This window comes from Acinonyx jubatus, chromosome C2 (assembly GCF_027475565.1).
Source record: "Acinonyx jubatus isolate Ajub_Pintada_27869175 chromosome C2, VMU_Ajub_asm_v1.0, whole genome shotgun sequence".
Classification (NCBI taxonomy): Eukaryota; Metazoa; Chordata; class Mammalia; order Carnivora; family Felidae; genus Acinonyx; species Acinonyx jubatus.
This window is the reverse complement of record NC_069384.1, coordinates 2,668,384-2,693,493: the sequence shown is the minus strand read 5'-3', so window position 1 is coordinate 2,693,493 and position 25,110 is coordinate 2,668,384. Positions and strand designations below refer to the sequence as shown.

The 25,110-nt window shown below is 54.7% G+C and overlaps 1 protein-coding gene across 6 annotated transcripts; it reads left to right on the top strand.

Annotated features, from left to right (window-relative positions):
- The first annotated feature begins 33 nt into the window (after positions 1-33).
- Positions 34-25,110, top strand: RRP1B (ribosomal RNA processing 1B). 6 transcript variants are annotated; one of them, XM_053220494.1, is made up of 17 exons: positions 37-256; positions 783-827; positions 7,288-7,370; positions 8,937-8,994; positions 10,270-10,355; positions 10,912-10,973; positions 11,323-11,452; positions 12,308-12,372; positions 12,818-12,999; positions 14,675-14,766; positions 15,403-15,500; positions 16,433-16,452; positions 17,125-17,256; positions 17,769-18,433; positions 20,337-20,492; positions 21,529-21,592; positions 22,362-25,110. In XM_053220494.1, the coding sequence occupies exons 1-17, from the start codon at positions 127-129 to the stop codon at positions 22,553-22,555; spliced, it is 2,262 nt and encodes a 753-aa protein (XP_053076469.1). In that variant the 5' UTR covers positions 37-126; the 3' UTR covers positions 22,556-25,110. The 6 variants fall into 6 exon arrangements, with proteins under 6 accessions (XP_053076472.1, XP_053076469.1, XP_053076470.1 ...); XM_053220495.1 differs by having other exon boundaries at positions 38-256; positions 17,128-17,256; XM_027041493.2 differs by lacking the exon at positions 783-827 and having other exon boundaries at positions 38-256.

Below are 25,110 nucleotides of genomic sequence, written 5' to 3'. Positions count from 1 at the left end.
CGCCCGCCGCCGCCGAAGCGAGCCGCCTTCTGCGCAGACGCGGCCCCGGGCTGCTCGGCGGCGGCGGCGGCGGCGGGAGGCTGCGGGTGGCGGGAGGCTGCGGCCGGGGATGGTCCAGCGGGCGCGATGGCCCCCGCCATGCAGCCGGCCGAGCTCCAGTTCGCCCAGCGGCTGGCGTCCCACGAGAAGGGCATCCGGGACCGCGCGGTGAAGAAGCTGCGCCAGTACATCAGCGTGAAGACGCAGAGGGAGACAGGTGGGCGCCCGGCGGTCAGCCGCGCCACATGGCGGCCGGGCAGGGGGGCCGGGGGGAGCCGGGAGAGCGGCGGGCGCGGACTCGCACTCCCGCCGCGGCCCTGTGTGCCTCCGCGCGGTGGGACCCGCTTCCTGCCGGGGCCAGCCGGGTGTGACGGTGGAGGGGCTGCAGCCCGCAGGGGCGAGATGGTCTGCCGAAAGTCTCGGCGAGTGGCGAAGCCGGGAGTGGACGAGTCTGTCCGACCCTGAGCCTGCCCCTTGAGTCACCAAACTGAGCCCGGTTTCTTCTGCTGTGCTCTCCGTTGATGCACGTGTTTATCTGACCCACACCCACCTGAGGTGCGGGAGTTACAGGAGACGGGAGAATCCCTACTTTGAAAGTTGCACTAGTAAATCGGGGCGGGGGCTGGATAACTAAAAGAGTTTTACAAGTGGAGGCAAGGAAAGGAAAATCACGGGAAGAGGGAGCTCCTCTACATAGGCTGTTCCAGGAAGGCCTCTGGGTGACGTTCAACGGATTCCAACAGGCGGGAGAGAAGAGCGAAGCTGCCCTAGGAGTGGCTGGAAGACCAGTTAAGTGAAAGAGGGGGAGGGTGTTAGGACTTAAAGTTGGAAAAGACAGCAGTGGCCAGGTCACACGGGGCCTTCTAGTTCGTTTCTTAACTGCAGTGGGGTGCTGTTGAAGGATTTCATTTACCTGAGCCAAGGTGCGTTCTGTAAACCCTCGAGAGCATGAACCACCATAGGCGGTGGAGCTTTTACGTTGTGCAGGGATGAATTTGGATTTACTGCTAATGCTAATGCATTTAGAGTCTACTTGAAAGAACGGGTACTATCTATCCCAGGACTGACTTTCTTAGTTTGTTTTGTTTGGAGGAGAAATCCCAAAAAGACTGCCCAGGGAAAAGAAAGTAACAGTCTGATGGGAAGTCAGCTAGAAAGGAATGAGGACCGAATTCCTAACGTCAGTTCTGTTAGGGACCTCCCTGAGGGATTTCATTCACATGGTGTCGGGCATCCCCAGTACACTGAAGGTTCCTAAGTCTAAGTCTCTAGAGCAGATCTGGCACTTGCGCCGGGGTGTCCCACGGGCACCTCGGACTCAGAGGCCCACAAGTGACTCGTTTTCCTCCCCCTAAAACCCGTTCTCTCCTGCTTCTCCTCTGCCGCCTGTGTTCTCGTATCTTGGATGCTGTCCCCACTATCTACTCACTCTGGCTGGACATGTGGTGACGGCCTAGACTCCTTCCGGATCTTCGCTCCCCACCCCTCACCCATTGTGTCTTGCTTCTACCATTTTTCACCGTCTGACATCCTCTGACCTCACTGAAGACCCCCTTCATCTCAGCCAGACCTTTGAACTTGATCACTTCCTAACCAGTCTCCTTAACTCCGTTGGCGCCGCTCTTAAACCCATCTTCCACAAACCAGCCCAGGGCCATCTTCCTAAGGCGGTTCTGACCATGTCACCTACTTCCCTGGGTTTCCAGGTCTGCAGGTAATGGTCCGTCCTCCCTTTCTCTTCCTACCTCGGCCCCTACGTGACTGCTTCGTCCTGGATCCGCATTGTTTCTCACCTCTCTACCTTTGTTTCTCTTGTTCACTCCTAGCATCCCGTTCAACACAGCTTCCTCCGGAGTGCCTTGCCTCCCATCTCACCCCACTCCTCCAGGATTCCAAACTATCCAGTGGGTCTCAATGGCAACACTTAGGTTGCTTCTTCCTAATCTGTTAGTGTATCATTCTGCGCCCCCTCCCCCCACCCGGCAGTGGAAGTTTCCAATCTGTCTGCTTGGCTGGAAGTGGGAGCAGTGGGAGCGCGTGCAGGCATCCGCGGACTCACCTGTCTGAACACAAGAATGGAAGAGAGGCCAGATGCAGTACATATGGGCCAAGATGGCCAGACAGAACCTGTTGCTCAAACCTTTTTGATGAGCAGGCTCAGGATCTGAAACGCTGAGGAGACACAGGGCCATGATGCCAGGGGGTTTACACCAGTGCCCCCAGGGTCCTGTCTGCTCTGCGCCCATCACACTGAGAGTGATTTGTTTCACGCTTTTGTTTGCCACCATGTCCACGCTGCGTGGAGTACGCTGGGCCTGCATAAGAGGAGCTGCAAGGCAAATGTCGTAGGCGCGGCAAAATAGGCAAGGCCTCTGCCTCCACTATGCTCCCATCAACGTGAGATGCAAGGTTGGAAATAACTTGTCCTGACATTTGCATCTCACTGGCAGGCCCAAAGTCTGTTGCCTTTTGTCTCGGGCATAGTAAATAAAATCTCAAATGTTACTGATACAAAGAACTGCCCGTGAGCAACATAAATAGCTTTGTGAGATTTTTTGTTTTTAAGTAATCTCTACACCCAGCATGTGGCTCAAAGTCAGGACTCCAAGATCAAGAGTAAGATGCTCTACTGACTGAGCCAGCCAGGCGCCCCCGTAGCCTTGTAATTTTGGAAACAAATTGGAAATCTTTGTAGTGCTTAAAGGAGCTAAATGTTGCTCTGGTGCTTTAACTGTTCACACAGAACACTCACAGAATGACCACTGTCTGTGGTTTTACTCATGAGAGATCATTCGTCTGTCTTCAGCAAACACAAAGCACTTACTGCGTGCTATTGTTATTCTTGGCCCCAGGGATAGGGCAGTGAACAAAAGAGACAAATCCCCCCCCCCCCCCAGTTTTATTGATTCTGCAACTTGAAACATTTGACATCTACAGAAACTGAGATGTATCTTGAAGTCAACCTTGTGACTTTTATTTGCCCTCTTTCATTTGGTGACACAGAAAATAACTGTACAACTGAGAGTTGCCAGGGTCTCAGATACAGTGATGGGGGAAGTGTCTCTTCATTCTGACACGTTTGGGGGTTCCTGGACCGAGAAGTGAGAATAAATGAGAGCTGTGGATGTGTGTGTGTATGTGGTTTTGTTTCTTTGTTTTTGCTTTTTTTTAACATTTATTCATTATTGAGAGACAGACACAGAGTGTGAGACAGACACAGAGTGGGAGGGGCAGGGAGAGAGGAAGACACAGAATTGGAAGCAGGCTCCAGGCTCCGAGCTGTCAGCACAGGGCCCAACGCGGGGCTCGAACCCACAAACCGTGAAATCATGACCTGAGCCGAAGTTGGACGCTTAATCGACTGAGCCACCCAGGCTCCCCGAGAGCTGTGGATGTTTTGACTGACCCTGGTGTGGACTCACCCCCACCTCACATGGCTCCTGAGCTCATCGTGTGCTGACAGTGGCCGTCAGGCTTTCTCGTTTCACAGCTTGTTGGAATTTACTCAGCCCATGTCTCACTTCATGTTCACCCCGTTTGTTGTGAAATAACTAAACCTATGTTGTTGCCAGAAACTTAAGCGACATTAAGTTAAAGAAACTCAACCCCAGGGGCGCCTGGGAGGCTCAGTCGGTTAAGCCTCTGAATCTTGGTTTTGGTTCAGCTCATGATCTCGTGGTTCTTGGGATCGAGCCCCACATCAGGCTCCTCACGGACCTGCTTGGAATTCTCTCTCTCTCTCTCTCTCTCTCTCTCTCCCCCTCTCCCTCTCCCTCTCCCTTTCTCTCTCTCTCTGTCAGTAAATAAGCATTTTAAAAAGACTTAAAAACAAGTTTAAAAGAAACGGGTATTTGGTTTTTACCACCTAAACTCCTGGGTGAAAATGAGTGGTTTTTCTACGTATATTGAAAATACATGTTTCCAAAGGGAAAAGAGCTTCAGTGGCCTATGGGTGGAGAACATGAGACAATCCGAACACCTGCCAGCTGGGTCGTGCTTCACTCTTACGAAGCGCTTCTCATACGTGCTTTTAGTTTTGTTCCCGACCATAAGCCGTGCACGTATTGTAGGCGAGGACACAGGCCTACGGGCTCGTTGACGGTTTTCTGCCGCAGCACAGCTAGTAAGTAGCAAGCTGGGGCCTCACCGTGGGTTTGTGACCACCACACTTTTGCTGCCTCACGTAGGGTGAAACACTGAGAATATGTCTTCACGTGCAGCCCCTTTCCTGCCCGCCGTCTGGGATCCACTGTCGCTCTGCTACTCTGCTGAAATCCACAGTCTTCCGTTACATAAGCCTCTCCAGAGCTTGCCGCACCTCCAACTCCTACAAGCGTGGGTTCGGCACAGTTACTTGGTCTGTCGCATCATCACTCAGTGCTGATTTGACACACGGGTGCACTTAGAACAGTCCTCCGGAGATAAACATACACTGTGCTATTTTTAAGTGAAAAAGGCCAGAATTTGGAGTATGTAGAACATGCGATGCTTTTCGGGTTATATACACAGCTATGCATCTGTGCATTTCTGTGCTGCATGTAAGTATTATGTCGAAGCACAGGAAAGATCTGGATGGAAAGATGTACATCAGGCAGATAGCAGTGGTCCCTCTGGGGTCCAGGAGGTAGTGAACAAGGCACCTTTGATTGTGTAACTTCTGGTGTAATACATGAATAGGAATTTTTTGCAATAAAAGTGTGTTATTGAATGAGACTCTTTCAGTTACAACTTGACAGAACGTCCAAGCCAAACTAGTTTTAAGGGGAAAAACCAAGCACAGCCTCATGCAGGAGCTCGACTGATAGTGCCAGAACTGTCCTACACAGCAGACTCTGCTCCCCTAGATCGGCTCCCTTCTCAGGCAGGCTCCCCAGCGAGTGGCATGGTGGCCGAGTGCAGGTGCGGACAGTGTCCCCTTCCAGTCTGCTGGGAGAGAGCGACTCTCCTGAAGCCTGAGCAGGAACCTCGGCGAGGAGGTCGTCTGTGCCTTGAACCAGCCCTGTGGCCAAGAGGACTCACGCTAAATTTGGAATAAGCCCAGCTTGCCGGCTCCCCTCTGTGTCTGGCGAGCCCCACCTAGACCCCTGCCTCCCCCGCTGGGCCCTGCCTGGTAGGGGGCAGCGCTGGAGGGGCAAACAGTATGGCAGAAACGGGGATAGCCAGCACTAGGCCTCACACAGGAACCGGCGACATTCAGTCTTGTTTGCTCGTAAGTTTGCCTGTGGTTATGGCTCTCTAGTCCCCTTGTGAAGAGTTTTCTACACAAAGAGAACGGAAACAGCCCATGGTAACGCTGTGGTAACCTCATACAGTACTTGTTTCCTTGTTTTTTATTACGACTGTCTCAAACATACAAAAAGTGTACCCGTCACTCTGCTGCAGCATCTATTAATACCCGGTTTGTGTAATCTGCCCACTTCCTCCTCCCACGAAAGCCTTAGGAAGCAATCTCAGACATCTCACTTCTTCTCCACGCACCTCAGTGTGTGTCTCTAAAAGATGAGGACTCTTTTTAACATGACCACAGTACCCTTATCACATCTTTTTTAAAAAAACTCCTTTATATGAAATACCTAATCTGTTGGGTTTTCCCATCATCATCTCCATTTTTCTAGGATTCATCAGAATCCAAGCAAGACCCGGTGTGCCTGTGGTCGTCCGGTCTGCAGCGCCCATCCGTGGTTTTTCCTCTTGGAGCTTGCTTGTTGCAGGAACTGCGCCATTTGCCCCATGGAGTCTCTCGTGTTTGGGGTTTGGCTAGCTACATGCCATGGTCTCACCTGACATACTCCTCTGTCCCCTGTATTTTCCCCCAAGCTGATATTAAATAGATTCGACATGATGTCGGTTCGTTTTGGTAAGACCATTTACCGGGTGGTGCTGTGCCCTTCTTTTGCATTACATCCTGCATTGGATGGAGAGTCGGGTCTGCAGGCCCCGAAGGACCAGCGGGCGTCGCGGGCCCAGATGGGTCAGTAGGTGTGGGTGTTGCCGGCCTCATGTATCCATTCCAAGTTCCGCTGTGCTTTTTCATCTGATGCTTTCCCAGCCATTGGTGATCCTTGCCCCAACCCCAAATTCATTGGTCTTTAACGTGACTGAATGTAAGTACAGGTCACTTTGACAGAGTTCCTGTGGTCCTGACTGTGGCGGTCTCCGATCTGGGGGTCCAGGGGAATCAGTCACTGGCGCCATAGTTGTGCCAGCGATAGGTGCCCAGGCGTGGCTTGTGCCATAACAAGCGTTGGGGGGGGGGGGGGGGGCAGTTGCCACATGATTTGCCCAACCCCTAAAGGAAATGTAATAAACTTCACTGTAGTTTCTGGTGTATGGATTTTAAGTGAGAAACTATCACAAAGAATAAAAATGTGCCCTAATAAAATTGTTGATATGAGAAAGGTCTTCAATAACTTGGAAACCAATACCTAGGTATGTAAATATCTTTAAAGGTACAAAGCTCACTCCGAATATACTAAGTAAACTTCAGTACATCAAAAAGGATTTGTTTGCCACTTTTTAATTCTCTTTTGGTACGTTGAAATTACATTGATTCCAAATGTATACGTATTGTGAGGTACTTGTGAGGTTTGCCTCCTTTGTCCTACTTCAATATTCCGAAAGATTTTTCCTAGTACCTGCTAGTGAACTATTAACACAGGCCATTTGTAACATGCCCCAAGACTCGAGGATTGTGTTTGTCCTCCATGACACCTGGGGTCTGCCCAGGACCTAGAAGGCTATCTGTGACTCGTAGCTCAGTCAGAGGTATAGTGCAGGGCTTGAAAATGAGTCAGAAGAAAGCTAACCAGGTTGATGTCCCTTCAAACAGGCTATCATTGCCCAGTAAATGAAAACCATAACCAGGAGGGAAAGAGATCAGAGTTTCGCCGAGTTTGACCTCGTGGCAGGATCCTTAAAAAGGTATCCTTGCAAAAATGTCCCAGAGCTCTGCCGGTTTCCGTGGGGCCGGGTATACGGGACGCGAATCCTCATCTTTCGTAGGATTCGCGGTTTTATTTTGGAAGACTGATGAAAGTGTTGGTGTGCAGGATGAGATGATAAAACGACATAGCCTGTGTGTGCTTATTTTGTACCACAAGGAAGTGTGTGCCTCAAATTTAAAAAGACATTGCGGGCGAAAGAATGAAAATGTGGTATTGCTGTCGCTGCCCGTGAGGCAGCGCGAGATGCTGGGACAGGAAATGGGAGGATTCTGAAGTAAGACGTCTGTGCTGTTTTGTCCCCTAGGAGGTTTCAGTCAAGAAGAACTCCTAAAAATATGGAAAGGGCTCTTCTATTGCATGTGGGTGCAGGACGAACCCCTCCTACAGGTAACACACAGTTCCCTTGTCCTCTGGCTGGGTGTTGTGGCCCAGATGCATAGAAGGGGCTTGCTCGTTCCCTGCTGTGTCGGTCCCCCGTGCACAGAAACAGCTTGCAGTCACCACCCGGGATTCAGTTGCCCACCTCTCGTCCATCTAGAGAGGGACACGGTGCCCAAGTCACCTTTTCAAATAATGAAGAATATGGATAAAGGGAGATCTGGTATTTCGCTGTCATGCTTTCATAGGCTGGTTCCACGGTAGGTGTCACGTGACTTATTTTAGTTTCTGTTTCCTCTTCTATTATTCGTGGTCGATAAGGGCACGGCACTGGTCCGAGAGCTTGTGAGCACCGGGCTCTGGGCTCCCCTCTGCCATGATTTAAGTGGGTGCCAGGACCGGGCAGCCACCTTGCCGGGGCCAGGATCTCTGTAAAGCAAGCGGTGGCCCCCCACCCGACATCCCACCCTTGAAGTCCGTGGAGACGCACAGATGTGCGCGTGCTTCTGGACCCGTCTGCCAAGCACCCTGAGCCCCACCACCAAGGCGCTGTAGGGAAACGGCTTTCAGTGTCCACAGACCTTTGTTCTGGTGTGAAACAGCTAGTGGAGGCTAAGCCTTGAGGAGCGCGGTGTGAAACGCTTCGATAGATAAAACGCCACAGATTGTATTTGTCTGGATTTTAATGTGCAACTTTGCCACTTTCCCAGACCGCGTAGTAGCGGGCTTTGATTTATTGCTTTTACTGCACCGAACATATTTTGAGTAGGACAGCAGGGCAAAATATTTGTAAGTTACATTCAAAAGTAACAGCCGACAGCTTTCGTGGAGGAAGAAAACGTGAACGAGAGCGTCATTTTCCAGTGTGGAGTTCAGTTAAAATGGGGGAAGAGGACTCGAGGCCAGGTGAAGCACCAGGAATGCCGAGGAGGACTGTTCTTTTCTCTCGTAACTTGTGAACAGGATTCTCTTGCTGACGCTCCCCAGGGGGGGCCTCTTCTCAGAGCCAGCCTGCCCAAGTCTCCCCACAAATGAGCTTTGCTGCGTTGTAGCAGGCGCTTGCACCTGACCCCTTGCCCTGGACAGAGCCTGGAGGGGAGCCGTCAACCTCTGCTTCACCCCCCCACCCCGCACCCCCGCCTCTGCGGCCTGCCTCCGAGCAAGCCCAGCACAGGACTTCCTGGTTCCCCACGCACCCCTGCGGAGTGGCGGTCCCCGGGTCTACCCATCGGCGATCCCCTCGCCAGCTCCCGTGTTCCGGGATCGGGGGCTTAGAATAGAATCTCACTTTAAGGTCTATATTTTTGAAGCCAGGAATTGACAGCTCGTTTACTCCTGTAGGTCATTGGAGCTGAAGCTAGAGATACTTTTCTAGCCAGGCAGCGTGACCCTCACGGGCATGTTATGTTGTAGTCCGCTGGGACCAGAAGTTCCACGTCCGGTAAAACTCAAATACTGACGTGACAGGAGGTCCAGACCCCAGCAGATGCGGGAGGAGAGCAGGCTGGGTGCTGTCCCCTTCACCGTGCTGCCACCTAATAACCCCACTGTCTCTCCCCGACCCCACCTTTGCAGGAGGAGCTAGCAAACACGATTTCCCAGCTCGTCCACGTTGTTAACAACTCGGAGGCCCGTAAGTCCTGACGTTTTCATGACTTTCCAAACTTTCTTGTTCATCAGCTTTGGTAACTTGCCTAGGAAACTAGGCAATATTGTTTCTTCTCCTTCCTTCAAGTTCCAGTTTTCCAGGGGGCTTGTTGCATGTGAACCTAGGGCTTCCTTCCAGTGTGCAGATGTCAGGTGACAAACCTTCCCTGTGGGAGAGCCGTGATGAGCTTAGATGTTGATCCCAAAAGAGGGCAAATGAAAGAGGCACCTTGTGCGGTTGAATCACGGGTGACATCTCAAAAGATTTCAAAACAGTGGTTTAAGAAATGAAAATCTCCAGAGTCTCCAGATTCTGAGCTGCTTTAACACTCCCAGGGGCCATGTGTGCTTGTGCCCGTGTGTGCCATAAGCTCAGCATGCCTGGCTGTCCTCCCGGAGACCGGAGCCAGTTGAGGTCGTCATTGGTAATAAACCGTAAAATAGCCCCGCTGTACCAAGAAGAGCGGAGGGAGAGGTGAATTCTTCCTGAGATGTTCAGGCTTTGATCACTGACAAAGGAAAAACAGACGGCAGAGTTGGTGGGTGCTGCTTGGTGCTCCTTGGAGCAGAGCCATCCACCCGGCCTTAGTGACCCCAGTGGCTGTCCAGGTCTCAGCCAGGTCCCAGCCGACTTCCACACGTGGAATATCGTCTAGGTTTTCACTTATCAAGAATTATGCAAAAAGAAGTAAAACAAACCAAGAAAATCAACAGTTATTTTTGGATGGAAAAGTGGTAGTTTCATGGCCCAGAAGAGAAAAATAGAATGTTCTGTTAGAGCTCATCCAGCTGACGCAGAACATGAAACAAAAAGCTGAGTTTCTACGCAGCTCGTCCAAGTGTTCGTCAAAATTAAGGGCTTTGGATCCATTGTTAGGTGTAGGTGGGTGGGAAGGGCCCGTAGACGTGGCTCAGAGAGTTTTTTGTTTTAATAGAAATATTTAATATACCAAAAATATTTTAGTAAAATATTTAATAGAAATATTATAATAGACTTGGCCTTGTAAGTCGATAAAGACAAAGGCCGCACGGAGCATTGTAGTTGAACATCAAGATAGTACCAGCCTTCCTGTCTTAGTAGGTTTTTATTCAAACATGAAGGAAATCACCGAGCATATTTAATTATTGACCAAATAGCTGCCGAAAACCCTTGGAGAACGTAAATGATAAGTGATGCTAGTTTGTTTCTCTGTTACTTTCTTGCTTTATGGTAACGCATGAGCGTGAACACCAAGCATTCAAAGCCTCTTGTTCACTGCAGAACACCTGTTCATTCAAACCTTCTGGCAAACGATGAATCGAGAGTGGAAGGGGATAGACCGGCTGCGCCTGGGCAAGTACTATATGGTAAGATCTGAGCACGTTACCCCGTCTGCTTCAGAAGCCCCTGAAGGGGGGATGTTGAGCGTCTTGAGGACAACGGGAAAGGTTTATCTGTGAAGCAGAGGGGGCTCCAGGCTTAGTGTGTTGAGAGGTAACGCGATCAAGGGAGGGCGTTTGAACATGTGCTCGAAGGCGGCTCTGCTCTTTCAGCTGTTGGGGAGGAGTTTGGGATCCTTAGTTAACACTCTCTGCGGAAAAGGAAAAGGTAAATGCAGGGCGCCTGGGCGGCTCAGTCAGTTGAGCGTCCGACTCTTGATTTCCGCTCGGGTCACGATCTCACGGTTCGTGAGATCAAGCCTTGCGTCGGGCTCTGTGCTGACAGTGTGGGGACTGCTTGGATTCTGTCTCCCTCTGTCTCTCTCTCTCAAAACAAACGTTGAAAAAAAAAGAAAAGGTAAATGCGGTTGTCGCGACGATATTTTCACTTCGGAGATGCAGGCTGTAGCAGTTCCGTTGGGGTCTTTGCTGTGCCGACTGACCTTGCTTTTCCTTTTGTAACCGATTTGTTGTCTGTCTTTAGCTGATCCGTCTGGTCCTGAGGCAGTCCTTTGAAGTTCTCAAGCGAAACGGCTGGGAAGAAAGGTCGGTAAAGGATCTGGGAAGGCACTGGGCAGCCTCGAAACCTGCGAGGTAGCAGTGTGTTCTCAAGCCTTTCCATGAGCTCGTACGAAGTGCCTCCTCTTTGCCTCCCGTTCTCTTACCTGCTGTGAGAGGCAGAGCTCCCCACGCGTGAAGAGCTCACAGCCCGGTAGAGGCTTCTCGCGGGGCTGAGCACACACGCAGCTCTTCAGACCGATTTCGGTGGCTGCTTTTCCCTCGTGGGACTGTTTCAGCCTTGCGTCGTGTTAGGCGGTGTGGCCCCGGGGGTGAACGTGACTGTGTTCTTCGGCCACGCTGCGGTTAACGCAGCCGTGTGCTTTGTGTTCTTCAGCCGAATCAAGCTATTCTTAGACGTCTTGATGAAGGAGATCTTGCACCCTGAGAGCCAGTCTCCTGACGGAGTGAAGTTCCACTTCATCGGCATTTACCTGGACGAACTGTCCAAAGTGGGAGGGAGAGAGGTAAGGAGCAGACTTCCCGCCAGCGGCAGTGACACGGCTGCTCGCCTGGTCCGGGCTCTGGCTCTTCCCCACGTGGGCCTGGAGGGCGGAGGACAGGCTGCTGTCGGCACCTGTGTCCCCAGCGCCGCTCCCACCCGACTTGACAAACCCTGCCCCGTGCGGGAATGTATCCTAAGCGGCCAGTGGGGCACGTGAACGAGGATCGTGCACTGAGGGCGCTCTCGGAAGGCTTCCTTGTAAAACAGTTGAAAGCCGCCTACACAGTCCAGTAGTAACAGCAGGATGTGCTCGCGGTGTTGACTCTTTAAAAGCAGGAGGGAAAAAGCCATAGACGCAGCAGTGCCAGTGGCACGCCTCTTCCGACACTGTTTACGCGTGAATGGACGGTGCGGGAGAGGAGACGTGTTTTTAGCCTGCAGGTGATCATCTGCATTTGGAATTAGCAGGCCTTTTTTATTTTTTTAGTTTCACACTATTTTACGAGTGTTCCGCAGCGAACACGTGTTCTTTTCATTAAAAGAAAGCAGGGATAGTTCCTTGGTCCGAACCGTTTCCGATGGTGTCCGAGCAGAGCCTGTCTGTAGGGGAGAGAACGCAGAGCAGCACGGGTTGATGGGGGGGGGGGGGGGGGGGTTCTTTGATGCCCCGGTGGCTGGAAGACAGCCGTGACCCTCAGATGACCTTTAGCCTGGCACAGAGCGTCTGGATGATTCACGCAGAGCGGATCTTGGAAGCGGCTCTCTGGGAGAGGTGTTGACCTTCGTCAGCCTACGTGAAAACTCTCTCTAGGACCTATCAGAAGCAAAGGCTCTTTTTCTCCCCTCCTCGTTTCCCTATTTTGTTTCTAAATTTCAGCTTTTGGCAGATCAGAATCTCAGGTTCATTGATCCATTCTGCAAAGTCGCTGCCAAGACTAAGGAGTAAGTGATTGCCATGTTTGTTTTCTCTGTTTCATTTGGTGCTTCATTGTGGGTGATGGTGGTAAACTTGTGAAGTGCCCTGCGAGTACCTGGGCTGGTTAATCCAGAGCTGCGGACGGCTGAGCTCCGAATTTCTGGAAGCCGGACTCTGGAAGCTCGGAATCCTAATTGGGCTCCACTGGCTTTGCGGTGTGGTCTCGGGCATCCAGGAGCCCCGCCCTCCCTCGGCCACAGCCCTGCCTGCTTTGACCACGAGCCCCACCCCCGGCCTTGCACAGCCACAGCCGCGCCTGGCCGGCTCTGGAGCGCGGCAGCTGGTGGGTGACGCCAGTGGGTGACAGCAGGTGCCCGGTGGCTTCTCCCCGCCACACCCCTCCCAGGCCAGGGCCAGGGCCAGGCCCTCTGTTGTAACCAGCTTCTCGTCGCTCTTCTTACACACCCTCAGCCAGACGTTGGTGCAGACTATAGCTAGGGGTGTTCTTGAAGTCATCGTGGACCAGTCTCCTCTTGGACCTGAAGAGACCCTCGAGGAACAGAAGCCTCAGGCGGGCGAGGGTGAGCCCTCTGAAGAAGAAACGGCTGAAAACGAGGTGGTGTGGAGACAAACCGTCAGTAGAAAGAAGACCGGTAAGAATTTCCTCCGGCAGCCTTTTTTTTACACAAAGTTCTCATCGGATGAGCACTTTTTGGTATATGTGTTGGAATCTTGCTGACTACGACCTGGAGGTCAGCGCACGTGGCTCAGCCGTGGGCTCCCCCAGAGAAAGGGCGCAGAGCTGCGTGGAAGGCCCACACCTGCCCAGGGGCCCTGGGTGGCGGGCACGTGCCTTCTCCCGGGACCATGACTCCCTCGAAGGTTTTACATCGTTTTGCTCTTCCTTTGGTTTTTATTTGTTTTTATTGTTGTGGGTTTTTGGATGTCTAAAACATCCTAATGTTGACTTGTGTCTGCAAGGGGGTCCTCAGCAGTCACACTGCAAACACACACTTGTTTCTGTAGCTCTGCTGCCTGGTCTCCCAGGTCCCTCCAGGGCCCCTTCCCTTTGGGTGGGTAGCACTCGCTGTGGGCGGGCACCGTGCGGGCTGCTCCTGCACGTGGAGCCTGCGTCCCAAGTTGCAGCCCATCCAATCTGGCGGTGGTTCACGGCGTCTCGGCGCGGCACTGACATGTCATTCAGCCCTTAAAAAGCAAAGATTTCAAAAAGTAATGGGATTTAATTTACACATTTTTTAATAACAGAAAACTAAATTCTTTCTGTACAAGGAGCCAAGTGTGTTTTTAACATTGTGCCTTGAAAAATCTGGAAAGAGGGACGCCTGGATGGCTCAGTCAGTTAGGCGTCCAACTCATGATTTCGGCTCAGGTCACGATCTCACGGTTGGTGGGTTCAAGCCCACATCGGGCTCCACGCTCAGTGAAGAACCTGATTGGGATTCTGTCTCTCCCTCTCTCTTGGCCCGTCCTTTGCTCGTGCTTTCTCGCTCCCTGTCTCAAATACATAAGCTTTAAAAAAATAAAAATAAATCTGGAAAGATACCAAAATGTCAATTGTTAGTCGTGCGTGGCAGTTATGGGTGACTTTTGTTTTCTTTGTACTTTTGTCTGTTGTAAGTTTTCCGCAGTGACCATACATTATTTTTTAAGCAGAAAAATCATTATCTTAAAAAGGGAGAAAAAGTCTCATCTTAAATTCCACGTAGGTGACAGAATTAATCAGATGACCTTGAGCAAGTGTCGTGTGGTCACGGGACCTGTCTCTGGCTCACCCCTGCGCACCAGGTTTCTGTCTGAACCAGAGACGCTCTCCCAGCCTCCTCTGTCGTGCTTGTTAGCAAGCACAAGGTCCTGCTCTCTTCTCCAGGCTGTGCCCTGAGGCCACACCACTAACGAACTCACAGGATTTGAAAAATTGTGAGTCTTCATCTACTTCTTCATGGGTCTCAGCACTCCTTGAATTATCCTTTGACTGCTACAAGTTGCATCGGTATTAATTTGTCTCCTGCAGCAGCTCCGTGAGAAGTTAGTGTAATAACGGTGTAGATTTTTGCCACAACCGCAGGTTGACCCCTTGGCCTTGGGCCGGGGGCGCGGAGGGCGGCAGCTGATGTGTCTGTGATGTGACTAAAAAGCAGAATGTGTAATGTGTGCTTTCTCCCAGAGTTCCTCTAACGAGACTCTTTGGGGAGATCATAAGTGTATTTGCAGGGGCTTCTGTGCAAGGAGACGTGAGTGAGGCAGTGGCTCCTCCGGAAGTAGTCGTTGCCGTGTGTTTGCAGCTATGTCTTGGGTGTGTTTTGACAGCACTGAGCCAGCAGCACTCCAGGATGGACGGCGTCCGCGACGACGCGGCAAGAGGCGGCGGGCGCCTGGAGGACGCCGGGCCCCTGCTCCAGGTCGGTACGACGTAGATTTGCCGTGGAGTGGCCCGGCCGGCTGGGAATTAGGGTCAGAGCTCATTATCCACAAGGCCTGCCTGTGGATTAAGTCGTCTTTAATCCCTTCACTCGCCGAAGTCACCTTCCTTACACGAGCTTATTGGAGACAAAGAAACGTAAACGTGACAGAATTTTGAAAGATGTCAGTCTTCACTTTGGCTTGAACCGTTGGGATCTGTTCCATTCGTACAACAAGGCCAGCTCAGTGATTCTCCCATAAGGAAAGGTTCCCGTGTTACCGAGTGTAAGTTGGACACCGAGACTGAATTTGCGAAGAAGCACACACCCAGGCAGACTTTATGTGGTGTGTTTTCCCACAGGTCTTTTGTTGTTGTTGTTGTTGTTTAAATAAACAAATAAATAAAGCAGATAAAGAATAGTTTCCCCAAGAACAAACAGCAAATTTTTCAAAGATACTGCTTAACCATCTGGTCGCCAAACCTTAGCACTCGTTTGTGTTTAATAAGACCGTCTTGTTGCTGGATGCTTCTGGAATCCACGCTGCTGCTTTCTCTTAGCAGTGGGAATGACTTTCTAAGTCAGCGGTCTGGCTGCGGGTTTACGTCTCATTTACGTCTCATTGTTCTCACGCAGTTCGACTACAAGGCTGTTGCTGACCGACTCCTGGAAATCACCAACAGGAAGAACACCCCTCCCTTCAACAGGAAGCGTCTCTCCAAACTCATCAAGAAGTGAGTGACTGGCGGGCGCTCCGCTGACGTCCGCCCGGCCTTCCTCACTTGTAGCCAGAGCAGCGCTGCGCACACACGGCTGCTCCCCCCCACCCGTGCGCGCACACGGCTGCCCCCCCCCCCCCCCCCGCAGCGGATGCTTCACGTGCCCGTAGCTCCCCTCCCGGGCCGCGTCCTGAGGGCATGAAGTATGCTGCTTAGGTGTTCGTGAGGTGGGCAGGGGTTTCGAGAACCTACTCCCTCACCCCCACCGCAGCCGGGCCAGATGTGGTAGTGGGTGTCACTGTGGCCATCCCAGTGGTTTGGCACGGAGCACCATGGTTGGCGGCAGGGGGCACCCGAAGTTAACTGTCCTCCGTGAGAGCAGGCGCCCTTCGGGGCACTTGACATGCATCAGGTCATGTTCGGAGAGGCCCCGGAAGACCTGTCACTCCTGACCTCACAGATGGGCCGGCCGGGGCACAGGGCAGGTAACCGGCTGGCCCGAGGCCGCAGCCACCAGGTGACAGGGCTGGACTCAGACCTGCTGTCCGCACCCCCTTCCCCGGTGCTCTGCCGCCGGAGTCCTTGCCTCCCGCCAGCACGCGGCCCCTCACCCTTTTGTCCTGACACCAGCACCGGGTGGAGCGTTTTCTCCTCTGGGCGAACGGAGAAGAGAACGGGCAGCTTCAACCTGAAGAAGGAAGTTCTCATCTCTTCAGTTTATGTAAACGAACCAAGATAGAATCTCTGGATCACCACATCCTGGAGGATGTCGGCGTTGAGGGCGATTCGTCCTCCACTTTGGGCCTTTGCCTCAAGCCTCCCCTTCTAGAGGGGAAGGAAGTGAACTTAACACACGTCCAAATAGCACATCTTAAAAGTTATGTGCGGGTGTTTGCAGAACATGGAAAGAAGGGGTTTCTCAGAACTTCTCTTGATTTCTCTTTCAGATTTCGGGATCTCTCCGAAGGTGAGAATGTCTGAGGATTACCCCTGACGACGTTACGTGAGCAGGGCCCCACTGAGACGCTCATGCCAGATACTGAAACACGGGCTTGAGTGACACTGACTGGGAACACAAGACATAGCAGCCTTTCCCTGTGAAAGGCGTCAGCTCGGCAGGGCCCTTGTGAGAGCCACAGTGCCAGGCCTCTTCCAGCCAGCCCACTTTCCCGTCCCGGGGACCCAGCGGATCCAGACCTGAGGCCGGAGGGAGGGGGGCATCGCTGTCTTAGCGGGAAGGATTTCTGGTGGTCGAGGAAGGTGCCAGTTTGATTCCTTAGGAAGAAGAGAAGTTAAGCTCTCGGGGCCCCTTTCCTTTGTTGTGTGTGGTCAGTTGAGCCCCTGGAGCAAAGCTGTTGTCCACAGGGACATGAGCGAGCCGGTGGCTCCCCCAGCCCCCCGTGCGCCTGGGCACTTAGAATGGGGGGCAGCTGCCCAACCCCGGTTGCAGTGCAGAGACGGGCAGGCCCCACGGTGTCACCCGTCGTGCGCGGTCCCCATCACTAGCTGGCAGTTTTGGGCTGGGGAGGCGGTGAGGAGCCCAGATGAGCACACAGGACTCAGGTGGGGAATCTTCCCGTGTCCGGTGGGGACAGAGTCCGCCAGTCTCTAAGCTGACCAGAGTGGCTTTGGTGTTCAGCAGGCAGCCTATCCCGGCTCAGTTTTGCTGAGGACATTTCTGCTGAGGGAGATGACCAAACACTCAACCGAGGAAAGCACAAGAAAAAAGGAAATAAACTTTTAGAGAAAACCGACCCGGAGGAAGAAGAAGGTGAGCTGCACAGCTTGCCGTGGGCGCGGGATGGGGTGGAGGACGCGGGCAGCCCGCGGGGAGTGGCGTGCGCCCCTGCAGCCCTGGCAGGCTGGGCCGGGTCTCCCCAGGTCCTTCCAGAGCCTAGCATCAGCTTTGAACGTGTGTCGTTTTCTGTGGAACCGTTACGGCCTCCTAAGCTACAAGTGTTCATTTCCTCCTCGGGGCCGCTTCAGGGTGGTGGCAAGGAGGTGGAGAACCAGATAGACCCCACCCTCGGGAGCCTGTATTCTGTTTCCGCCTCAGGCCCGTGGGGAGGGCCGTAGGGCCTGAAAACCGTGGCGATGGCCGTCCCATCCCTGTGGGAACAGGCCTTAAGAGGGTTTGTGGTCCCAGCTGGGACAGGGAATGGCGCCCACGACAACGCTTGCGGGGTGTGGGGGACACGGAGGGCCTGGGCCCTTCTGGGGGTGGGACACGGGAAAACCATCTCCCCGCCGTGGGCACCTGTGTATTGGCGTGTGTGTCTCTAGGAAACAAGTCCTTCCTTGCTGAGGAAGAGGAGAGCGAAGGCAGCGTTCGGAAGAGAAAAGGGAAAAAGAGGAAGAAGGTCCATCTCCAACCAGAGCATTTAGGGTCGGGGGCTCCGGCCCTGCCCCCAGAACAGAACGGGGGCGGGGAGCCGGAGGGAAGTCCAGGAAGAGCCCAGAAGATGCCTGCGGCTGAGCCGGGGGCACCAGCTGCCCCTCGCCCCCAGGAGCACAGCGTTTCGGGGCCCGCCCCAGCACAGGGTAAGAGGAAACGACCGAGGAAGAGAAGCCTGAGGGTCCAGGGCGAGAGCTCGGAGTCCACACCACCACTGCCTCGGGGGGACGAGGCCCGGGAACCGTCCCCTCCGGCACCCCCTGCCAGCGGAGCCCCGGTCCAGAAGAGGCCGAGGACGCTCGGAGCCCTCCCGATCAACGGCAGCGGCCCCCCCGCGCTGGCCTGGCCCCCACCCCAGCAGCAGGGCCGTCCAGCCGGCCTGCCCCCGGGCAGGAGACTGAAGAAAAAGAAGGGGGAGCCCAGCGGCCTTGACCTCTACGACCCGTCTCATCAGAAAGCCGCCATCTTGAAAAAGAGAAAGAAGATGAAAGAGATGTGTAACTTGGAGCGCCGCGGGGTGTTGAAGGCCGAAGCCAGGCTCGTCCAGGCTCTGGTAAGGCAGCCATTGCGGGGGCAGGTGGGGGACACGTCCAGCCTTGAGGAAATACAGACTCTCGGTGGCCCTCCCCGTCCCCCATGAGGCTACTCCGAGGCTGCGGGAGGGTGGGCACCGGGCCGGGACGTCGTGCCCACGGCCGCGGGGGGCGCCGCTGTCCCGCAGCGTAAGTGCACAGACCGAGTCGCTGTCAGGCGCTGGCCTCGACTCATCATCAGCTCCTGGCCAGTCCTTAGGCCCTTTCGGCAAAAGACGGAGCCCAGGATTTTCTTCTCTTTTGCTCTTTAACGAAGAGGCCGCCTCTGCTTATACGTCTGAGCCAGCGTAAGCGAGCGGTCAAGCTCTGGGAGGCATCTGTACCCGTGACGGCACAGTTCCGCTGGGACACCAGCCACGCCAGTCACGTGGGGGCCGCTCAGGGCGGCCTCACGTCTCAGCGGTGATGGTAGAAGCGAAAACCTCGTGAGCCGCGAGGCTGCAGTATTTAGTCCCCGCCCTTCCAGGACAGGCCTGCTGACCGCGTCCCCCTCTGGTACTTGGAGGCGCTGCCGTGCGCAGTTAGCTCGCCGAGGCCTTGTTCAGCGGGAACTTGAGCGGGTTGGGTCACGTGCTGATCCCAGAACGATGGCATCTCCGAGCGGTTAGCTCAGCTTGTGGTCAGAACGAGTCTTCGCTGGGGAAGCCCTCGGAGCTCTCCAGTGGGCTCCAGGAAGCCTATTCTCACCTTTGGCCTTCCCCTGACCAGCTCTGTCGCCTGTACCATCGCCCCTTGGCCCTTCATGCGTTCACTGGCTGTTCCCTTGCTGAGAACATCAGGGAAATCTGTCTCGTTCCTCCGGCCCTTGGCAGCCTCTCTCAGGATTAGAACTACCGCGGAGTAAGCCCCGGGGTCACGGGAGGTTTTCCTCCCAAACGAGGCCCTGTGTCTCTGCCAGTGGGGCTGAAGGTCCGCAAGAGAGGCCCCCCGGGTCTGCCCCTCGCCGGCAGCACTGTGGGCTCTGCGAGGGCAGGCAGCCCACTCCCCAGCTAGGAACACCAAGACCTGGTGGAAGCTGGCAACGTGACGTCCGCTACGTTGGGCTTCCCGGACCCCGGGGACCCCGGAGCCAGAGCAGGGTCCTTGCCGTGGGTGCTGGTCAGCTGTCAGACACCCAGTGAATGTTCCTCATCTGCCCGTAAGGGACCCGCAGGGCCTCACTAGATGTCACCTTTGCCCTTTCTTACCGAACTTTCAGTGGAGGACGATGTCTCGGATCAGAAATGAGAAAATGGGGGCGCCTGGGTGGGTCTGTCAGTTGAGCGTCAGACTCTTGGTTTCGGCTGAGGTCGTGATCTCGTGGTTCGTGAGTTCAAGCCCCTCGTTGGGCTCTGCGCTGATAGGGTGGAGCCTGCTTGGGACTCTCTCTCCCTCTGCCCCTTGCGTCTGCCTGCTCTCTCTGTCTCTCAAAATGAATAAACTTTAAAAAAGAAAAAAGAAAACGAATTACTTAACAGGTGGCCTTTGAAAGGCAGAAATCCTCAGAACAGGGGACCTAAGTTTAAAGATACACAAAGGCGGGTCTTGTGGGTGGGAAGACAGGCACCCTCTGGCCCGGTGGGCACGGTGCCACGAGAGCGAAGCCGTCGTGTGCGCGTGACTGCGCCCTGCCACGTGAAGAGGTGCCGTCAACCTCGCCCGGGAAGCAGCGGGCGTGGGGTGTCTGAGCTGCAGACACTGCATCCTGGGGGCCCCGCCTGGCTGCCTGCGCACCCCTTCCCCTGTCCCGCTTCACCTCCTTGTGCTTGGGTGTGACCCCTCCTCACCTCCCCTCTTCTCTCCTCCCCTCCCCTCCTCTCTCTTCCCCTCCCCTCCCCTCCCCTCCCCTCCCCGCTCCTCTCCTCTCGCCCCTCCCTCACGTAGGACGGTGGGGGGGCTCTCAGCCCCTCGAAGAAGCAGCAGCTGAGGACAGAGAATGACTTCGTGAGGTTCGACACCCCCTTCTTACCGAAGCCCCTGTTCTTCAGAAAAGCCAAGAGCAGCAGTGCCTCTGCCGTCTCTGTGCGCCCTGCCGGGCAGGTCCGTGAGCTCTGCCCAGCGCCCCGGGCCCCCCTGCCCCCGCCTCCGCCCTCCCCACAGCCGCACAGCCCCTTCCTGCCTAAAGGCCACGCCTGGGGCTCTGTGCGCCGGGACTCTGCTTCTGCCCATGGCATGGCACGTGGGGGCCTGTTCAGGGAGCCTGGGTCTGCTGGGCAGAGGGCCTGAGCAGTCCTGGGGCTTGTCTCCTGGTGACCTGGGAGGGACTGAGGGATTGGTCGGGGCACCTGCAGGTGCGGTGGGTGGTGCCTCACCTTAGAATTCATGAAACGGGCCTAGAGGACAGGGGGAGGACCGGGACAAGGGCCCCCGCCCAGGACTCGGGGCTGGTCAGGGTGGGGGAGGAACAGGCACTGTCCCCGTCACAGTGGCGGGAGAGGGCGGCGGCGTGGAGCACAGGGTCAGCTCTGCCAGCTCTGCCAGCTGCCCCTGGGTGCTGCGGATCAAGGGATAGGCCGGGGCAGAGGCTCGCCGGGGAGTAGCTGCTGTGTAAATAGCCTTGGACCCGTGAGTGCCATGTTAACTAGTCCCAGGTAGGGCGTCCTAGGGACACTCGCCTGAGGGCCTGAGACTTGGCGCACAGAGGACTAGTTCCTCCGGTAAAGTGTTTACGGTGCAGAGTGGAATCGTGGGATCCACGCAGCAAAGGCGGGTGCTTCATCACGCAGAGTGGTCCGCATCCAGGAATTTCCCAAATGAGAAACGACTTAGTTAACTGATGAATTGCTGGGACACCGAGATGAGTCTGGGAGGCTCTGGGAGGCGTGTCGTGCCCCCTGAGCAAGAGCCCGTCCGGTGTGTGGTCCCGTCCCACGTACGCGCTAAAACTAAAACTCAGTGGGTGGGGTCCTCACGGCCTTGAAGTGCGAGCTGCTTGCCGTCACTTAGAAGCTGTTAGACACCACCGTGCTCGGCTTCCCTCCCCAAGGACGCAGCACGAGGCCACCATGTGGCCAGAGATGCCAGGTCCGGGGCCTCCACCGCCACCGACTTACTCCCCTTTGTTCTCCCTTTGCAGCGAGACAAGACGCCCTCAAGCTCCAAGAAGGTCACCTTCGGGCTGAACAGAAACATGACTGCGGGTGAGTGTGGGGCGCGTCTCCCACGGGGCACCTGCAGGTCCTGCTGTCCAGAATTGCAAGGGTCGTGGGGACTCGGGGCCTCTGGAAGGAGGCTGTGTCCCCGGACCTGCCCACCCAGACGTTTCAGAGCCTGGGGGCATCTGACGGCCCCCCAGCCATAGCTGCCTCTGCTGACACGTGGAGTCACCTGCCCACGAGGAGACAGGAAAAGAGAGACAGTCTCGTCTCATTGCTTTTGGCGTTGGTGCCGCTCACTGCTTTGGTTCAGTTCAACGGAAACCACACGTTCTGAAAGTACACGATGAGTTTAAGACCTGACTCTTCATAGGGACCACAAGTAGTTGTGTGTGTGCGCGCAGGGTGGGGAGGGACCGTCAGGGAGGCCTTGTCCCGGGAGCTGGAGACGGCCGGAGTGGCAGATCACCTGCAGAGAAAGGCTCCTCCTGCATCCGCTGGAGCCTCGGGTCCGTCCGCCTTCCGCCGCCACCCGGCCCCCAGAGTCCCTCTCAGAACCCGACCCCCCGCGCTGTCCTCGGGCACTTGTTCACGCGCCCCCGTGAAGCATCCTCGATAGGGACTCCCGTTCCCTCGAAAACCTCCCGGCCCGCAGTCTGCAGGGCCTCGTGACGGAGCGAGCGGCCCAGCCCGCGCGGGGCCACCGGCGGTGTGAAGCGGCGCGAGCACCGACGGGGGACGCTGCTCGGGCGGGCGGGAGGGACGGAGAGGCGCGGGTCCTGGTGACGCGTGGCCTTGCTTTCACCCACCACAGAATTCAAGAAGACAGACAAGAGTATCCTGGTCAGCCCCACGGGCGCCTCCCGAGTGGCCTTCAACCCTGAGCAGAGGCCCCTCCACGGCGTGCTGAAGACCGCCACCGGCTCACCCACTGGCGCCCCCCTGGGGACCAAGAAGCCGCTGAGCGCCACGCCAAAGAGAAGGCCCACAGCTGTGGACTTTTTCTAGGGCAGCAGCAGAGTCCTTTTAGAGACTGTTTTTGTACAGATATTCTATAAATTATAACTTTGAAAAGGTGGGCGGTTTTTATTGTTTTATAAATCACCGTAAATCGTACAAACGAGGTCTGCGCAGAGCCGCTAGCCCTCCACCCCTCTGCGAGCATCTTGGTGGTGGTTTTGCCACAAACGCTGTTGGTGCGTGAGCCCTCCGGGGTCTCACGTTCGCGGGTGGCTTCTCTGACCCCCACCGGTGCGGGAGCTGAGCGCTGTGACCGTCACTCCCCCTGCTGCAGGCCCCAGGGGAGCCTGGAGGGGGGGGACGTCCTGGCCAGCCGACTGTTTGGAGCTTGGGTGCTCAGCGCTGCGTCTACCGTGCTGGGCTGGTTTCCAGTGGCTTTCCACCTTTCCCCTGGCCTTGTGGGCATTTGGCAGTTTGTGTTGGGCTCGAACCCCAGTCAGCAACTCGGTGGTAGTTTCTCTGCGTGCCCAGCGCAGGGGGGGTGGGGGTGGGGGAGTGACCCTGCAGTGGGGGCGGGGAGAGAAGAGCCTCTGTCCTCGGGGCGCCTCTTTCCGGCCCTTGGGCCCGTCTCCTTCCCTGTGTTCCTACCTCTCAGGCCAGCCCAAAGTGTCTTCACCGGTGAGTGCCCCTCCTCGGCTCTCACCTGGGACCGTGAGCACGCGCCTTCCTCCCGGTCTCGTGCTCCGGTTCCCTTCCTCTTTACACGCGAGCCTTTGCGCCAGCACCCAAAGTGACTGGTGTCCCCAAAAAGCAGCTTTCCCAACTCAGATTAAAATTCGTTTCTTCAGAGGTGTGGCAACAGTGTCTGAAAACCCGAGTTCCTGCCAGAAGGCAGAAATAAGCAGCCGCTAAGGGTTCCTTGTGCATATTAATTTGCTCGTAGCTACCTTTAATCTGAAATACTGAAGCTTGCACTTGAGATTTTCATAGAGTTCTGATTTTAGTTAATTACACACATCAGTGGGAGGCACTCAGACTTCAGTTGGAAAAACAGGAACAGAGCATAGGGAAGCTACGTCTGTCCCTTGAGCCCGCGTGATGGACGGGGCGCAGATTCAGACATCAGGTCTTTGCCCAAGGAGAGTCACCAGGGCCCCCCAGATCCTTTTCGAGTTAACAAAATAACAAATCGCACACTTGAGGAAGAGAGAGGAGATTTGGGGGTCTGTAGGCCTGGCCCGCGGGTGCCCAGTGTTTCCCTGGCCCGCTCTCTGCCCAGGGGACCTCCCAGGAGTGACAGCTGCCACCCCTATCGCTCCTCCCCCAGAGGGGACCCCAGCATTGCCTCGGTGGGACCAGCCACCACTTCGGGTGACAAGGGGCGCCCGCCGGGATTGTGGGACCGTGTTGATTTGATTTTGGTTTCTTAATCACGTAACCGTAGCAGGGCTTCATCTTCAATACTGCTTCTGCAGGGTCAGGTGACCCCCAGGGAAGGAAGTGTAACCCTTGTCCTTTGCCTGCTCTGTGTTAAAGTTGTCACAATTAGGCCACGAGGGAAATAACGAACACTGAGCTGTCAAGTAGTCATTGTGACGAGAAGTCTTAACGTATGAGGTGACTTTGTGGTGGTGCTTGCATGGGGTTATGTGCTGCATTTGGTAAAATACTTAAAAATCACCTTCAAAACCAAATCGGATCGTGTGAAAAGGTTAGATTTGAATATCCAAATGTTTTTAAGATTTTGTTTAAAAAAAAACCGTTTTGTTATCCTTGGCCAGATTATTTTTCTAACAGTTTTCGCTTTAGCTTTAAAGACGGGCCGTATAATCCAGCAGCGTGAAGGTGTCTTAGCAAGACTGCACGCCAGCTCTGCGGCCGAGCGCGGGCCTGCCCTTCGTGGCACACGTGCGCCCGTCTGCTCAGAGGCCCCGCAGAGCGTCCTAGAGATGCGCCTGCCGGTCCCACGATGCTTCTGGACCCGGGTGCCCTGGACTGCATCCACCCTTGTCTCCATCTGTCCTGACTCCATTCTGTGGGTGAGTTCAGTAGGTTTGCTGTGGTTTACTTGTAATGCCTACATTTTGGCAAGAAAGGAAGGAAGAAGAAAAAGTTTTTCATTCTCATTACCTATACCCACAACAAGAATGTGTCACACGAAGAAAATGTATTTAGAACACCAATTTTCTATTTGATGCATGTTATTTTCCTCGGAAAATTGCTAAGGGGGCTTGGAAGTCCAAAAATGGGAACGATTTACATTAATGCTGGTGGTCTTACGGTATTTTGTAAAACGAGCATCTTCCCTCTTCCCCCGTTCGTCTGGTCGGGTTTGTACGGTCTGGTTTTACACTTTATAAACGTATCGTCCTTTCCAACTCCTGTTTACCCGAAAGCACAAAGAAGGGTCAAGGACACCTGGGAGCGGTTGTTAGTGTTGGAAAGAACTTGAAGTAGAACCTGCCTTTTGATCTGTGTGTCTTCTCTGCATTTACCTGACTCTGCTGGCACGATCCGTCTGTTTACAGTCCGTTTGTACTCACGTCTGCAGAGTGTGTCTGTCACGTCAAAGCCAAGGCCAATAAACACAACCTGTCTTTGCA